We start from the raw sequence: 18,709 nt of genomic DNA, 5'->3' as shown, positions 1-18,709 counted from the left end.
TGTAATTACAGTAACTGGCAAATACACATTCAAAACACTCCTCAGTTCTCAAATCACATTTAGTGTTGATGTGAAAACTATGAATGTGTTTCCACTCTTAAAATGCCAAAACCTGGGAAACATTATAAGGATACATATAGTTGATACAGTATAGTTCCTGAGCTTGAAGAGGTGGTAAACTGGGGAAGCATCCACAAGGTTGTTTTTTTTTTTTTTATTAAAGCACTGCCTACTTTGCTCACCCCTCCACAAAATAAAAGAATCACTCCATGCTAAAAGTTACGTAAAAGAAATCTTGTGGAGATTGCATTGTTATTGAAAAACTTATATGGACTTTATATAAATAAAAAGGTACCGACAAATTTTATTTTTTTTTTGTAAATGGAAACAAACATCCCGATTTTGTTCAACAATCAAACACACTTTGATGAAGAAGTTTGATACATTTTCTTCACAGAGACAAAACACTCACAATGGAAAAAGCCTGATTCCTGGTTTAAACAGAATGCGTTGGTTTTGTCCATCCACGCATAGATGTTATAAAACAACAGATCATTTTCAGCACATGTAACAGTGGCACCGATACTGCACAATACGGGGCTGTTGAAGGACAAAGTCCATGAGGTCACTGTAAACACTGCAACACAGTTGTGTTAAATTCATAAACATGCAATAGCAAGATAATCCAAAATAATATCAAAGATCAAAGCTCTCTGCAAATCAGTAGGTTTTCTTTGATGAGGAAAAGAGGACATTTTGCAGCAACAGGTTTTTGAGGCCTTAACTACAACTTACCAGATTGGTCCCTTTGAAATTCTAAACCTTGCAAAGCTGAGGCAGGAGGACAGACATGAGGCCCAATGCAAAACGTGAGGACACATTACCTGCTGGAGGACTCATAACAAAGGCATTTAGCAATAAAATTAGAGTCAAACAACAACAGAAAAGAAAATTACCTGAAAAGAGAAATGAAATGAACAGCAAGAACCAGACAGACATCTGCTATACGGTTTCTAAAAGACCTAACACATTTAATTTTCGCACAGAAAAAGGGAGAGTATTTGATGTATACGCAGGAGAAGTATACACAGTAGCAGAATACACCTGTCAATTAAACGTGTTGTGAAATCCTTTTTCATGCTCCGACACAGCTACCTCCACATCCACATACTCACCAGACTGGTTGGGCTGCAATAACGGCATACATCATGCCAGCTTATCCTAACCCTTGACTAACATCAACCTGCATTTCAACACACACAATCACTAACAGTCTTTCATTGGGTATCAGTCATAATGGCATGAGGAGGCACTAGGCAAAGAGGTTGAAGCCAGCAGTGTATCTTGAGGAAAACATCTGCCCGATTAAAATAAAAACGATTAGTGTGTATATGGATAATTCTATGATTATTTATTAAAAAAATAATTACTCACAAATCTACTGAAAACCATCGAGAAACTTGATAAGCATGCTGTCAATTCATAAGTAAACACAAGCCATAAATATCAAAATTCGACAGACAGTAAAATGTAGGGAAAATAGAGGAGTAAAATTTTTTTACAAATTTGAAAAATATAAAATCTTTTTTTTCCTTTTAAATAGTGTCACTTTGTTCTTGTTCCCCTAACCACATTGAATGGCATCTACTGCAATTGAAAATAAGAAACTCCTAGCAATACACTTTCAAATTTTCTTCTAAATCTAATGGGGAGTAGAACATATGCCAATTCCATTAGTTTCTACTAAAACACCAAATTGAATTCAGAATGCTTAAAACTTTGTCATCCCTGCTGCGGTGCAAACAACTTATGGTGCCGTTTTAACATCACCTTGTGGTGAAATATTGCACAACAAGTACATGGCCTTGCGTTCCAGACCTTTATTGTAAAAAGAATCTTTCATCCAATTCACAAGCAACATTTGCTGTGCAAGTTTAAAAAATGAAAAGACAACAAAAAAAGTTCTTACAATATTTTTTAGTTTCTGAAAATACTAGTACATTCACAAAAATAAAAGCAAAGCTTAAAACACCATAATAATGATACAAATAATCAATATATGCTTTGTGTTTAGTGAATACATTGAAGTGTTTACCATGTAAAGTCCACAAAGCCCCTCAAGAAACATCAGCATCTGATTGAAATAAGGCTGAATACAGAAGACATTCACTCATGTTGCAGTGCTTGTCAACTCTAACATAAAAAAGGAACTTTCTGTACAATCTAAGGCACTTGTGGCAGCCACAATGTTTTGTCCATGAAAGACAAAAAAGACAAAATTAAAAAAGAATATAAAACATATTCTGTACCACTTGGTGAAAAGAGATATTTCAAATATTTTCGTTAAAAGTAATCACAAAGATCAAATGAGCGGTCTGAATAATATTTACAGTATAGCTATGGTATTATCTGTAATATTTACTGATCTAGTGCCTCTGGATGGGGATGGTTGATTTCACACCACAAGGCTTTCTCGGCTCACAGCTCCGTTCTAGAAGGCAACGTGAAAAATAAATATTAAAACTATGTCACATTTCAGACATCTCAAGACTTATCCACTTAAATTTTATCAATGCTTTACATATTCAATTAAAATATACCAAAGTAACAATATTCCTGTACTCAACCTTTTCTAAAGACATAGATAATCAAACACCGATCACTGACTTAGTATTTAACTGATCTATGTCAATCACACTAACGATATGACGCCTGAAATAAAGTGTAATTACGGAAGTCATTAATCCGTCTCAGACTCACCTTGCGGAGGTTGCTTTTCTTTGAAGAGGACAGACTTTCATCATCACTGTAGGGCGGAGGCTGAGGCGGCAGGTAGTCATCCCGTCGACCAGGGTGACCACTGGGTGGAATCAATGGGAGAGGTGGAGGCCCGCGTGGCACCCTGCCCCGGTCCGAGCGGTCGCTCTCGCTGTCCAGTCGGTCTCGGCTGCGGGTTCTCTGCTGCTCGCCCAACCTCTTCCTCTCCATGGCCTCCCGCAAGAAACTGTCATCATAGTCATCCCGGTGACCTCTGGGCCCTCCGCCGGAACGGCGTTCCCTCTCCAGGTCCATTAAGTCATCACGACTGCGGCTGCGTCTGCCTTGGAGGCCACTGTAGCCATGCCCTCTGTCACTGCGCCGGTCATCGGGGGAGTAGTCTCGGCGCCTCCGGCCATCAGATTCACGGTCGTAGCCACTACGGGCGCTGCTGCTCCACCCATCATCTGAGCTAAAGACACATTAACCCACAGAGTGAAGCTGCCTCCAATTTTGAGTATGTGTTAACTTGACACAAGTTAACTGTGGCCTTAAAAGGATTCATAGGATTTATTGACATCTGGCTGTGATGAAACACAATGAAGTAGACCTTTGTCTTAATGGCTGTCAGAAACTTATACCTTAGACTTCACCAAAATAAAAAAAAAACCTATATTAAGGCAACTCCAAACTTATTGAGCAAAACGAATTAAGCACAAAAACTAAAGGTGAAACCAGCAGTTGTTCGGTAATGAATCTGTTTGTTATGATCCATGGAGCAAGACAATACAGTTCACAGTTTGACATCTCCTATACTTTCTGTTAATTAGCTTAGCGCAGGAAATACAAGCAAGACTCCTCCCAAAGTTATCCATCATTCGACTGTTCTGAATGCAAATTCACCAATGTGCTGAGCGTTAAGAGGCTTGACAATTTTTGCAATAAATAGCTGGAAACAAAATTGGGCCTGAACTCCATTTCAAGAACAAGCATTTTATAAGGTTATAGTCTGACATCTTGTGTTCACGTTAGCTATAGCAGGAATCTACGTCTACATCAACATTGTGACTTCAGCATCTGTTTGAAGGAGCTGTGAGTTTTGATCTGCTTGATATAAGATGTGATGTATTTGAAGCCCATTACACTCAGGACAGACATAACACGGATACATAGGAGGACCCCTGAAAGTACTTCCACTTTATATTCAACAGGGTATCGGAAGACACGGACAATTTGGCAGTCTCAGATCTTCATGTTTTAATCCTATTATTTACACCACAAACGGTAAGACATTGGATTTTAAGGATGTACCTGCGTCACCCACTATTTTTTCATGGCCAAACCAAACTATACCTCTGAGTTAGTTTATCAGTACATACCCTCTCCTGCCTCTGGGCTCATCCTGGCGGTGGCGCGGTGAGTAGCGGTCACGGTCGTACCGACGCCCAATGTCATCGAGATTGTCCATGGAGCGTGCGCGTTTGCGACCCATTTGCCCTTCCCCTCGGCGTGGAGGGTCACCGCTGCGGTTGATATGATGTGAAACGCTGCTGATGGTGCTCATTGCTTCGTCCTGGTCATAGACAGTGGCCAGAGGTGGTGGCTGTGAACGACCTCCACGACCACGAGGGTCCAAACCGTCATGTAGTGAACTGACTTCACTCATGTTTTCCACTAAGAGGAGAAAAGCATAAGTAAGCAGAATAAAAAAAAAACATAGAACAGCAGGTAATTCCAAAGAGCAAATGTCTTGCTGTCACATAACGGAGGATTAAAAATTGGCATCATCTGGCCAGTCCCACCATTTTGAAAGATATACCTTACAACCGACATCTAAATACAGTGGAACGATGCTACTGTGTTAAACAACTGAGCATTTAACTACATTTTGAAGTACCTCCAAAAGATTCAATAATGTGCTGTTCAAAATACCGTAAGTGGGTCAGCCTTTTACTTGCAAAAATCAACAATAGTAAAAATTCTGTGACAGCTGTACTAAATGCTGCTTTTAATAATAGGCAGGATCTGTAATACATTCATTTTGTGCATTATTACTGAGAGGCACATTGTTGTTGTAGCTGTTGCCATGGAAACCACTGAGATAGTTTATAGTAAAGCACCCTCAATACTTGGTAATTTTATGCATCAAGGAAAACCTTTTAATCCAACAGAGATTGCACTGCTAATTTATTGTGCAAAACCGCTATCAAAAGATCAGTGTTGGATTTATTTGTATTTTTTACACAAATGTGATTGAATTAATAACTGCTCAAGCCAGACCAAGATACACCAGGTCTGTCTTTTAAAATGACATAGATGCTGTCAAACACCAGAAGTTTGACTGGTCTTCAGTTCAGTGATTTAATTAAATTTAACAAAAAGCAGGTCAAGCAGGCTTCCCACATTTTCCTGAAATTATATCCAGGACAATTTAAGCTGCTACAGTATGACAGACAAGTTATCACGCCAGACAACAATACATTACCCTACTCCACCATGCATTGTAGGGGTACTCTTTACTACAGTTGTACCTCGCATTTTGCACATGCACCCAGATTGTATAGCATGTTTATTCCTCTAGGGTCCCCAGAGGTCAGATCCAAAAGATGTGCAGTCTCGGGCTATCTACTAATGCAGCATTACTTACTCTATTTAAATTTTATTGCTTAGTGGGCCGAACCGAACATCCCTGGTTCAATTCCCAGCTCCTCCTAGTGTGTCGAAGTGTTATTGAGCAAGACACCCTTAACTGATCTCCTGGTGCTGGTGGACGGCATGAACTACTGCACATGGTTCATCCATGATGGGTTAGTTGCAAAGAACATATTTCCCCACAGGGATTAACAAAGGATAAATTATTATTATTATCATTTTTCTTTTATTTTACTTCCTTTTTTATTTAATCAACCTGTCAAGCGCTCTGAACTGCATTTAACTTGTTGAAAAGTTGCAAAGTAGAAGAAATATTGACCGATCGTTTTTATGCTGACTTAGCCATGTTGTATCCTATTCATTTCTGCCAAAATTACCAAATACAACTGCCAGCAGCTATCATTTCAAGGGTTCTCCTCTTCCGATTGGTCTTAGGTGTTGACAACAAATTTTCCTCGGAAAGACACAAGCTGCATGAAAAGTGGCTAATCTCTCTCATTTCTTCTCTTCTCCTCTCTGCTGATACGCAGAATATTAATACAACTGAATTTCTAATAAAGTCGTTGTCATTCATTATATTTCTATTTCAACTGTCAGACAAAGAATTGTGACTGAAATTACAACAGAGAATATTTCAGCTTAGTGCGTACAAGGACATACAAATTTGATTGCCTGACAGTCACATGGGGCACTGTACTGGACAGAGGTAGAGAAGTGCTGTGTCTCAAATGTTGCCGAATGACAGCAGCTCGACAACAGTCAAGCATGGAAATGATTTTTGAAGCTATTTGCGTTATCAAGGAGGAGATAATCAGAGAAAAGAGATTTCATTTTCCCTGACGATCTGAGCTTTTAAGGTCATTTGGCTTTTCTCAATTTCCATGTGTTCAATGACTGGAAATTTAGTCAATCAATTTACAGGTTTTTCTGGAGACATGCAAGTCTGAGTAAGTCAACTCCTTCCTTTCTTGTCGCAGAGAAAAAGGGAAGAAAGCTGGTTTATTGTGCAAAAAATTTCTGACAAGTATGTGATCAAGACACTCACAGCGATTGTAGTTAGCTGGCCTGGAGGGATCCAGGTTGGCCAGTTCTCTCTCCATATAGTAAATGGCCCGTGTGGCATTGCCAGCGGGGTCCACCTGAATACGATATCCACTCCGAGCTGGTGAGAATCATGGAAAAAAACAAATATCATTTGCAGCCCTCTTTTGAGTATTCTCAAACCATTTTACCTCATTCAAGACCCAAAAAACAAAACAGAACAAATAATTTATCCATCCATCCATCTTCTGCCGCTTATCCTGGATGCTGGAGCCTATCCCAGTTGTTATTGGGCGAGAGGCAGGGCACACCCCGGACTAGTCGCCAGTCAATCACAACAATCATTCAAAGTCACTCATTCGGGGTAGTTTTCACAATTTTCATCCTATTAACCTGCTTCACATCTTTGGACTACGGCAGGAAACCAGAGAACCCGGAGGAAACCCTCCACGCAGAAAGGTCCTTCTGTAAGAATAAAACCAGGGTCCTTCGCACTATGCGGACAAAGCACTAACCACTGCGTAACTGTGCCACCTCAGATCCTTTATTTCAGCTCCAAATACATATTAATGGTGTTTCAATAAGTATTATTTACTTATTCGGGACCTAATCCTAAAAATTTGGTTGACATACTTGAATTCAGTATGTAGATATTTCTAATGGATAACAACACCTTCTTATACAATTCTGAGGGAAATTTAACTCAATCCCTGAGAGAAAACGGTTATAATAGAAAAATGTCGGGGCCAGATCAGCCGTTGTGTTTACCACAAACTAATAACTACATGGAAAACACGATGAGACACCCCCTTATTGAATGATGTATGATATATTCCGAGAATATAACTTGAAAAAACTGTATTGACTCTATAGTGTTCCTTAGTGTTTCTTTATCCATTAGTAATTCTCATGTTTTGCCCCAAAGACATCACACAAACATACACACACACTCACTGTTATCCCCTCCGGTGTCTTGGTCATGAAGCAGTGGTACCTGAGAGCCTTGTCCAACTGAGATGACATGAACACAAATCAGTCTTGGACAATATGCTTATATATATCAAGTTTCATGTAACTATGATGTCATATCATGATTTTCCATTGAAAAAAAAAATAAGGATACGCATTTTGCTGTCTGTGTCCACAAATGGTACCAGCACACAATCCTTGAAATACTTTTTTTTGGCTTATCTTCTTGACAAATTGATTTAATTGGATTTGCAGTCACCTTGGGAACAATGAAAACATGCCATAAAATATAAAAACTATTGGATTTTGAGGGCCAATAGTAAAGAGCATAATATTTTTAAAAAGTAATGTCTAAAGAGCCCATTCTTTTTTTAACCCCACATGCTCCACCCACCTCAAAATCTTACTATGAAAGATGCAAGGTGACTCATCATAAAAGCAGTTTCTATTGAGAGACTTAAGAGCGTAAACTTTGAAGGAAGCGCGTTTCACTGGGTTTCACGGTTCTCTCACCTGAGCTGGCTCCATCATAATCACGGTTGTATCCGGCAGAAGGAGGCTGGGGCCTGGCTCCATTGGGGAGGGGCAGCATCGGTATGGTGGGCTGGTTCATCATCGAGGTGCTGTACACTGGTTGAGCATAAATACTGGGGGGTGCATAGAGGGCAGCAGCGTACTGGCTGGGCACACCTTTCTTCACTGCTTTCCCCGCCTCGTAAACTTGAATTTAACAGAGGAAATAATTAATAATACACTGAAAATTCTAATGTTGCATTTAAAGATGTGATATCTGTGGTTTAAAACACGCCTACAGGACTAATCCATTATGTGAGCAACAATTGAGTATCAACCATTTTCACAAAATCTAGAATTCTTATCCATGTGATGCCGCAGTGTTCAAGAATATCTGGTCAAAGAAGCTTTTTGAAGCTTTTTTGCTTGAAATATCTCAATTGCCTCCTGCTTGTTTGGGACATTTTGGCAAATCATCTCTATCTCTCATCACATGTTTTTAATTTGATGTTCAAATGTTTCATGAGTGACACTTACGTGCTCTGGGACAGCAGCAGCGCTCAGGGCAGCAGGGGCAGCTGACATAGCAACAGCAGGTGTGGGGGCAGCATTGGCACCAGCAGATGCCGATCAGGAGCAGCAGCAATAGAAAGCCGAGAACAACCAGCACAACAAGGAGCCAGTCTGTGAGGAAGGGAGAAGGTGCACCAGATATTATTACGAGCAGATTTTAGGCTTACTCCAAAGAGGAAGAGAAACAACAGCCACTTTTATATTCAGATCAAGCTTCTGCGGAAGTGCGGGTTTTCGTAGAAATATTAGGCTCTAAATCATCAGAGAAGTATTGCTTGTATTTTGTAATCATTCTTGATGACAGCATAAATTCATAGGCAGACAATGCAGAAAGTCCGCAAATTATGTCTGATTGTTGTCTGACTGATAATGACAGTCTATCAACACAGATTCAGTTTTTTTTTTTTTTTTTTATAACGTTGCTCAATAACATTCACTTCCAAGAATAGCAAGGGGGATTGACTGCCACACTTTGGCAAAAACCACTCCAAACATTCAGCATTTCTTTTTTGTTACTGTTGTTAAGTGTTCAGGTAAAAAACAAAAGTTGTCTGTAGTCAAGAGGGATAGTAATTAGGGTTTTCTCAAAGTACGAGAACCTGTTTTTTTGAGTATCTGATGCATGTTTAATAGTGCAAGTCAGCTCAGTTTAGGTAGCTTGCTATACTTTGGAGGGAAGAAACACAGAGAGGGGAAATATGAAGTAGTAAAAATACAATTATCTCAAACAGAAACTGTGTTGACATTCCCAACCAGTAAAACATTATTCAGCTGTGTAAACTGAAATAGATAAGAAAATCCTGCTGGAAAGTCACCCCCTCCTCCCCACACTCATACACATGCTCAAACATGGATTTTGAGCCACAGATGAAATTAAATAGGGGCAGATGTGGAGGATGTGAAATTAGAGTTTTTTTGTGAAGACTACAATTAGAAAACAGGGATGTTTGAGAGCAGCAGACTTTCATGAAATAGCTGTTGAATAGCCAAAACAATGGCAGATTTCATTTGTTCCATCTCTTCAACAAATGAGTTTGGACTTAACGGATATTATTTCAATGGTCTGACAACATAAACTGACCAGCCTCCATCTAAGTGGACTTTTTTGTACAGAAATACTAAATTCAGCTCCCATCTAGTAGGACTACTCCAAGCAACAGCTAGGAGAGCTTGTACCTTCCATTACCAGTAATTCAATGCCAGGCAGGAGGTCAGAAGTATTTGACTTTGGTGCTGTGAAAGAAAGATAAAGCCACAATTACTTTAATGTGCCCTATGGGGACTAAATTTGTTATCTACTACCTCCAGCCCAGCGGGATGATGTAAGTCTTACTGACATTACTTCATAAAATAACTTCTGTTGGGCTAACAGTATTAGACATTTGTTCTACTGATTGTATTGATTGAAACGAGACTAGTAAAAAAGTGGGTTGGGGCAGGCTGCTGATCAAAAAGAGAAGCAAAGAAGAGTGTTGGTGAGAAGGACAATGTGCACTTCATACCTAAAACAATAAGTTCCGTGTAGTCTTCGTTGTTCCCTGACAGGTCCTGTGCCACAGACACGGAGCAGATGTAGACACCGCTGTCTCCCCATGCCGTCTGTGCAATATTCAAGTCTGCGTCTGTGGAAAACAATACTAAATTTGTCCCAAGACTGGCTAACCTATCATAGCGCTGACACTGAAGAAAATGGGGTCAATTTTCAAGCCATGCTGGATAAACGTCTTGAAAGTGGTTGAAAGAAAATAGTATAAGAATAAACAAATTCAATACAGTTAGTTTTAAAAACAACGCTTTCATTTTAAAAACAAATAACTACTTTTCTTGTATATAAGAGGCATAAGAGAGTTTACTTATAAACTACTGCATTCTCCCGGAGCTTTATTTTTATTTTGAATATTATTGTATTAATGATTTAGATTTAGCTCACTGTTGATAATGCTGATCTTGCGGCCCTGATAGTCTGGGCCAAGCGTAACAGCACCATCTTGTTTGGACCCAACAGTGCGTACTGTCCTCTCGGTGTCAGCACACTCAATGTTGGGGTCATAGTTGGGGTTGTTCTGTGACAGGATATTCTCTGCACTGCTGGGGTTCAACGCAGCTTGGAGGGGGTCCCGGCAGTAAGACTTGTATTTCCAGATGACCAAAGGTGACTGGCCATTTGTCTGATAGTTACAGGTGAGGGTTACAGGCTGGAAGAGGATCACAATGTACCTCTTGGTAGGGCACACAACTGACACAGCCAGGGAGGAGTCTGAGGGAAAGAGTGAGGAAAAAGGATTATTATTAAAATGTTTTGTTACATTACACAGGGGGGTGATAAAAAAAAAAAAAAAAAAACTGCTTGTTGAAACCAAATTTAAATGGGATTTGTGGCCAAGGTTTTGGCTTTTAAAACAAGAGCTGAGGTCTGATTCCTTTTTTGCCCTCACCTCTTGAGCAATTCATGAACATTTTTTATCAGAATTCAACACCTAAGAATAGCTGTGAAGACAAAAACCCTGTTTGATTATTTTGTAATTTAAACCTCAAAAAAGTGTAACTGTGATAAGAGTCATATACAAACATTGTACATTGCCAAATTTGTTATATATAAAAAAAAAACATTGCAGGGAAAAAAAACTGCAGGCACTTTTTTACCTCAAAAAAATCCATCGCTCTAAGAGCTGCATATTCTGAGGGCAACTAGAGTGGCACTTGGTCAAATTTTCAGCTTGACGTTTTACTATGACTTGCAGCTGTCTACGATATACTCTACATATGACTTTTTGACTTGTTGATAATGCTGTGATACCCAATCAGATCAGGGGATCGACAGGACAAATACCATGTTCGTTGATGAAATATTCTACTTCACCATTTCTATTACCAGGTAATTAGATTTCTTAAGTAAAGAGTTAAATCCTTGGACTTTTGTGGTTTTTCAATGATTTTAGATTTTCATGTCAGGTAGAAGTTTTATGTCCATTCAGTTTATCAATGCATATTGTTTTTTGACACTCAAAAGTTACACACCTCATCTTTTTAACATTAAGCTGTTGAATAAGTGGTAATAGGACAAGATTTGACAGCTACTCTGATACAGAAAAAAAAACAGACTGGACCATGGTCTATCATGTACTGCCGAAATGTTTCAATATAACGTAAAAGTGTATGAACAATTAACTAAATTACTTATTATGGATCAACTAAATTCCTTTATATCAGACTAGAATTAACCAAATCCTGTTTTATATCATTACAATAATAAGGAGGTCGGACAACAAATAGATATCAATTCAAGGGGAATGACGGTAGATAAGATAACTTGATCAAAAAGCAAAATGCAAGAAATGAAAGAGACATTTACACAAATATATAAAGACATACAAGTAATGACACAGTCGCCGAGGAGCGGTTTTGGACACCGAAACTACAAGTGTAGTTTCTTCCTGTTGAGTTCAAACAAACCTCGGGAGTCACACTTTCCTCCCACGGCTTTAAATCGAATCCGAGAAAACAACAGTTTCCATAACAAGTTGACGCATCCATATATCGGTCTTTCTATCCCAACAACAAACGGCTGGTGGAAATGTTTTTATTTATTATGGATGAAAAATGATAGTCTAAACTGAAAAATGAAGTCGGTTAGTTAAAACTTTTTCTTTAACTGAGGAAGTTAGTCTATGCGCTGTTGGAGATTGTTATATAACCTCAACACATTGTAATAACTCAGAAAATCTGTCATTGTTGATATTATTTGAGGCCTCCGTATCAGAGGGCCCACCCTGTTTGAGGGGGGGGGGGAACAGGCCTACTTACCTGTCGCCATTAAGGCGACAATTATCAACGTCCAAAGCATTTTAGTCCGCCTCGTTATTGGTGTCACTCGAATGTTGTTCTGTTAACGCCAAAAAAACGACACAAACGTCAAGGTTCACATAATATCGCGCATGAATTTTCTCAGCCAGGTAATATCATCTCCATTTTGTAGCGTCGATCGTTTCTGGCGGCTAGACAGTACCTGGACGCCCCAAGACGGCCGCGCCTACAACAGGTAACACACCGACTTGTTGCGAAACACGGGGGGGGGGCATTCGATTTAATTTGTTTAGCTGTTTGTAAAGTTGACTCAAAGGCTTCAGCTGGGAGAACAGAACGAAGATATAAATCTCAATGTTTTACTCTCCATGTAGACTTTAATAAAAGTACCATGAAAATTTCACAAAGCTCGAACAGTAACCCCCCCCCCCCCGCTTACAGATGGTATGACCCAGTCAGCGACGAGTCTGCGAATTCACTATCTGTTAATGTTTAACTGAAATCTGGAACCTATTTGACTTGTGTAACTTTCAAACCAAGTACGCGTTTTCTGCAGGGAGGGAAGAGGAGCATCATGAACTTTACAAGCATTTTTCATGTAAAATACATCCAGAGTGATTGCGCATGTTGAAGGACTATTTTAACTGACGCTTTAAATTCCTCATTGAGGTTTTTGGTGTTCTCCTACAGTGTGTTGACATTTGAGATGAGTCACAAAGATGCCACAATGCATGACTGTGGCTCAGTCACTAGAGCAGGTGTCCTTCCGATCAGAAGGTTGGCGGTATGATTATTGGCCCTTCTTGTCAGCATGTTAAAGATTCAATATTCAAGACTTATATTGTCATTAAACAGAATGCAATGAAATTTAGAGATAGCAGCAGCACTCAGGTTCAGTGGACACAAACAACAGTGAAAAGCAGGACACAGCACAGAAATACAAATTGCAGCATCTCTGGGTTAGAGATATGAGACAGAAATAAGAATATAAATAGCATCTAAAAAGTAGAAAGAAAAAAAGAAAAAAGTGGAAAAAAGGGGGTTTATTGCACTGTACAGTATGTGAGTTTCAACTGTTCATGGTTGTGCCGAATATGGTGCAATAAGCGCTCTTGGGTAAAAACAGTTTTCAAGCTGTTTCTTTTTGCCTTGATTGTCCTAAACCGCCTTCTTGATCGCAACAGTTGGAGTAGGTAGTGGCCGGGCAGGGCTGGATCTTTGACAACGCTGTGGGCTCTCCTGAGCCAGTGTGTGTCCTTGGGTGTGCTTGAATCTGTGTGTGAATGGGTGAATGCTTTCCAATGTAATGCCCCGTGAAACTGCAAGGTATGTAAGCTCTGTAAGTTGAGAACATTTATTTCACCGTGAAAACAGGTTAAAGCCATGATATCCTCCGATACTAAAATCGATTGAATATCTTGATCTAATAAAGAAATGATAATCTAAGGAAATCAATCATCCTGAATCAGATATTGAGTGTGTTAAAAAGCTGTTTAGGTTAAGCTTTGAAAGCAAGGGCACAACTTGAGTTCTCACAGCAACACAAATTCTAACAACCCATGACAAAAATTAATGAATTATGTTGGACAAGTCCAAAATCAACTGAATATAAATTGGGTTAATTGTTGGAGTTGAAAAAAGATAAGAACACAGTGAGCCACCACCTATATCAGTGATTCTTGTTGGAGGTACTGAACCCCACTAGTTTCATATGTGCATTCACCGAACCCTTCTTTATTGGAAAAATTAAATGTGATTTTTTTTTTCACATTCAAGACATAGGTATATGCCTCACTCGTGAACAAAGTGAACCATGCACTTTTCTTTCTCTCCTTTCTGCCTCGTCTCTCCACATTTTAAAGCATTTGAGTTGTTTTTTGAATGTTATCACTTTACTCAAGTCTTATTCCTTTTTTGCCATACCTCTGCTTTCTTTTTTAAGATGATTTTGAAATACATCCTTTGGTTCAAACCAAAGGACCCCTTATTTTCCCATTCCCTCAGATAATTGCCTGGGTGTAGGCCATTTTTATCATTATTGTTTTCCGATTTGTTGTGCATGAATTTTGTACACCTCGTCGTCCATTTTGGCAATTCCCACTTCGATTTTGACATTTCTATTAAGTTTTCTTATGATGAGACTGCACAATGGTCAAAATACAGCCACAGTCAGAATATCTGTGTTTCCCTATAATAGGAATCAAGACTTGTATTTATCTGTCTTTCCCTCCGATAGTGATCAAGATTTTTATTTATCTGTTGTTCCCTTTAGTAGGAATCAAAATACATTAGTTTGGTTCATTTACTAATCTGTCTTTCCGTTTGATAGGGAAGGGATCAAGATTTTTATTTAGATTTAGGTTTATCAACACACAAAGGTCTTGGAAACTTCTAGACAGGGCGCTCAGGGTCATGCACCTTTTCAATTGTTATAATAATTTTATTTGACAAGATGCTATGCTGACATATATACACAAACAAATCTCTGACTAATATTCAAAAGGATAGAATGCTGACAAGAATCCACTCAACCTTAGTTTGAGAATTTGAGTTTGTTGGATTTTCATGTGGACTAACGGTCCTCGTGCAAAAACGGAGGATGATCAGTCACTCGTTGGTCCAATCCGCACGATCACTCGTGAAATCCTGTTTGTGACGGCAAGTAATTGTGGATCTTTCATCTATACATCCAATAATACATGTTGCAGCGGTCGATTCCAGTCAGCAGTTCATTTCCGTTCCAACAGGAGAATACATGTCACAAAGTTTGCGATGGGGCGTTCTTCCGTACATTGTATGGAAGTGGGTTATAAAGCAAAATGGTTACACATAAAGAAAATGGTTACACATGATTGGTCAAAACGCTGTTGATGTGTCCATATCTCAATGGCCAGACTTTAGAAGGGTGAACTGTGATTCTAGAAGGCAGGGGTAGAATGTAACTTCCCACACACGCAGAGTCTGGTCTCCTGTGTGATGTGGAGAAGTTATATCTAGGTGGGCCATCAGGTTTCCCACAGGAAGAGGAGAAGCGAGATCTATAGGTTTCTCATGAGATGTGGAGAAGTAATGTCTGCCGCACAAGTCACAACACAGCAGGATGTTCCATGAGCAAGAAAACAGTTACAAGGGTACAGAGAGCTGTTTTTTAGGTGATCCACCTGGTTGGTTGATGATACTTTTTTTCTGACTCATCAGGTCCCATTAAGCCCAAATAGCAAAGAGCCTATCAAGCAAGAGCTCATGTCTAAGGAGGTTAATGTCCTTTCCTATGTCGTATTTTTAAAGACAACATAAAACTATAAAATGGAATCAAATTACTCTGACCAATTTATTTAACATCACATTCATGTGTTTTTTCTTCCTCAAAAATGTCTGCTTCCCTGCCTTTTGTTATTTTACAATATAACAACATCATTCAACAAGGCATTACAAAATGGACAACATGTACCTAATCACAAACAAATGCAGACTTGCCTTTATCTGTTGGCCATCATTCAGGCGTCATCCTGTGTTTGGAGTGCTTTAAATACTGAGCCGCACACTCGCTTCATTATTACTTAAGAGTATAACGATACTTGCTCACTGCAATATGAAAGAATTAATAAACAAACATGGAAAAATTGTGAAAATTGCCCTTATGTGTGAATGAGAGTTTTTTTTGTCTCTATATGTTGCCCTGCAGTGGACTGGTGATCTGTCCAGGGTGTAACTTGCCTCTTGCTCATTGGCAGAGCTGAGTTAGGCTCAAGCATCCCATGCTACCCTGACTGTAGGATAAGCAGTAGACAATGGATCAAAACACACATGATAGATTTGTATAATGCCAGATAATGTTACTCTTCTTCAGGTAAGGCTGAACATGCAACTACAGAGCCACCTGGTGGCTTGGGGGGGGGGGGGGGGGGGGGGGGGGGGGACGACATGCAATCCGCATGGTCTATACAGTAGGAAGCAGCACAGATCTTGGGACCCGACTACAACCATGATAATTCTTCTGTGGAAAAATAGAGGATATATGCTATTAAATCATTTGAACAGTTTGGAGCAGAGTCTTTTCATTTTTCTGCAAATAATTGTTTGCAAGCACCCAAACCTATAAAAAAATTAAAATGTTGGGCCAAGGCAAATAAAAAAAATGAATAAATTAATAACAATAAAAAGCCCATGCATTCAACAGAATTTAATCAATTACTAATGACAGACGGTATAATTTTTGTACTTTTGTAGCCTTTACAAACAGGTTGAGGTATCATTTGCGTTAATGAGGGCACAGTAAGAGAAAAATATAGATATGAAATACAGTGAAGATTAAATTGTAAAGAAAAAGTCTTCTGAAAATGTAACATCAGTTCAGCTGGTTTAAATCATCAGTGTTTATATTAAACATTATGTTTTACAGACCGGTGAAATAATGGTATTGCTGTGAAAAGACTCCCAAGACACTACAGAGAAAGCACTTTGTCTCATCCAATTCTACATTTAACCTGTCCTTTGTCAGCAGTAGGACGCCACAGAAACGGCAGGTAGGGGTTCAGTGTCTTGCTCAACAACACTTTGGCAGGCTAGGAGGAGTTCCTCTCCCAACTGAGCTATTTCGGCAACAGTACTGTAATGGCCTTCTCCTTCTGGAATTGTTTTTCATATTTATTATCACATACATGCTCCAGACACATACTCACAGCCTTGTTTATCATGACACCAATATGTACTGATGGTGTTTTGGGGGACAAAGAGACCGTATATTTGAATTTTCAGGTCTTCGATGTAAAAACTACCATCACTTTTAAGGTTTCCACCATACAGTATATCTTAATTTCTGGTCATGTAAAAAAAAAAAAATCCATGAATAGATTTTGGATTAAATCCTCAGTGCGGAATTAGATGCACTTTTACTTTCCATGCTTCGCAGGGAGTTAAAGAGGGCTGCTGCTGATTCTCTAATCAAGAGGAACATAAACGCTATCAGAGTCTGAGAAAATCTTAAATCCTTAATTCTGCCTTCATCCTGTCTTGTTTCCAATACACACCAGCTCTTCAGCCTTTATTGGCCAGACTCTTGCAGTACATCATAGTTTCCACAGCAGGGCAACCTGTAGGAGGACAAAGGCAGCACCTACTCAGGTAGACAAGAAGAAACCAGTTAGAAAGGGCTGATGTTATAGACTCAGACGAGGGCAGCTGTTCAGAGGTTTGATAACAGCAGCCCGTTGATTCCCATGAGTTTGTCAGGAAATAATTGCCATCATATTATAACACTTTCAAACTTATTTCAGACGTTGGTTAACCTTAGCATTATAAGATATATACAATATAGCTATAATAATGAGCTGCTGTCAAAAGGACAAGACACTTGATAGCAAGACACTTGAACAGCATCCAGTTTAGATAAATATTGTTATGACGGTATTCTGAATCACTTCAGTTCTATTAAAAAATGAAACGAAATGCATGTCTACAAGTGTGAGCAAATCTCTTTCACATTATACAATATACAATCTTCGGTAAACCTGTAAATTTATATGTTTTTTTTTATACTTTTTCACGATAGTCATTCTTTAATTCCAGGTTATCTGTACCCAGACCATGTGCTTCACTCTATGGAAAAAGGGGAGTTTGTTTGTCGTCATCAAAGCTGCACGGCTTATTTTCTTTTTCCCATCGGTACATTACTTTATACTTGTGACATTTCAGCTTAATTTATAATTTTCTGATTCTCTTCTTATATTCTTGAATTTCAGTTAACCACAGTAAACAACAATGGTTTCTATTGATACCTTACATACCAGAACTTCTTATTGGAGACAGCAAATAGACCACTACAAAAATGCAACCTGTAAAAACAGGTGCACGGCTCAGGGGGACAGATCGGTCGTCCTTGGAACCAAACATTCCTGGTTTGATTCCCGCACTCCTCCTAGTTAGTTTGAAATGTTGTTGAGCAAGACACTGAACCCCTAACTGGCACTGCTCATCTGCTGCCTTCTGCTCACAGTTCATCTGTTATGGGTTAAATGCAGTGGCATTTGCGCATGTTGCGCTGTCTGTTTCTTCTTGTAAAAAAAAAATCTAATTCATCTGGCTTGTCAGATTTTGACTGATTGGAGTAAAGTTTAAGGATCTACCGACCAAGGGAAAACCAGAACATCCCCGCTTTGGTAAACTCCTTGTCTCCATAATGCGGTGTCTTTTGTTTCTTGCGCCCTTGCTTTCCTCCATTTTGATAATATTCTCAGTAATTCAAATACACACTAAATACACATTGTAACAAAACAGGTTGAACACGGATGCTGTTAAGCCTTGACAAAAGTCAGGTGTTTCCCCTCTTCACTCTAGGCTGTAACCAAACTCAAAGGAGGCGTGGACATTTTTTAGACAAGAAAAAAATAGTCAGCTCATG

The 18,709-nt window shown here is 39.2% G+C and overlaps 1 protein-coding gene across 2 annotated transcripts; it reads right to left on the bottom strand.

Annotated features, from left to right (window-relative positions):
- Positions 1-1,394: 1,394 nt before the first annotated feature.
- On the bottom strand, positions 1,395-12,524 carry lsr (lipolysis stimulated lipoprotein receptor). Of its 2 annotated transcripts, XM_086153623.1 has the most exons (11): positions 12,310-12,524; positions 10,436-10,762; positions 10,008-10,127; positions 9,682-9,738; positions 8,470-8,616; positions 7,933-8,139; positions 7,405-7,461; positions 6,455-6,571; positions 4,137-4,431; positions 2,761-3,229; positions 1,395-2,491 (listed from the first exon to the last, which is right to left on the bottom strand). In XM_086153623.1, the coding sequence occupies exons 1-11, from the start codon at positions 12,347-12,349 to the stop codon at positions 2,456-2,458; spliced, it is 1,872 nt and encodes a 623-aa protein (XP_086009749.1). In that variant the 5' UTR covers positions 12,350-12,524; the 3' UTR covers positions 1,395-2,455. The 2 variants fall into 2 exon arrangements, with proteins under 2 accessions (XP_086009749.1, XP_086009751.1); XM_086153625.1 differs by lacking the exon at positions 9,682-9,738 and having other exon boundaries at positions 12,310-12,522.
- Positions 12,525-18,709: the final 6,185 nt, after the last annotated feature.

The sequence above is a fragment of the Fistularia commersonii genome, chromosome 10, assembly GCF_037954325.1.
Source record: "Fistularia commersonii isolate RoL2024-O1a breed Wild chromosome 10, RoL_Fcom_v1.0, whole genome shotgun sequence".
NCBI lineage: Eukaryota > Metazoa > Chordata > Actinopteri > Syngnathiformes > Fistulariidae > Fistularia > Fistularia commersonii.
The sequence above is the reverse complement of the archived record's forward strand: the minus strand, read 5'-3'. Positions and strand labels throughout refer to the sequence as shown.

Coding starts and splice junctions, on each gene's coding strand:
- lsr (XM_086153623.1), bottom strand. CDS start 12,349: ATGCTTTGGACGTTGATAATTGTCGCCTTAATGGCGACAG. Junction 7,462..7,932: donor TTATGATGGAGCCAGCTCAG/GTGAGAGAACCG, acceptor ATGTCATCTCAG/TTGGACAAGGCTCTCAGGTA. Junction 4,432..6,454: donor GCCAGCTAACTACAATCGCT/GTGAGTGTCTTG, acceptor TTCTCCTCTTAG/TGGAAAACATGAGTGAAGTC.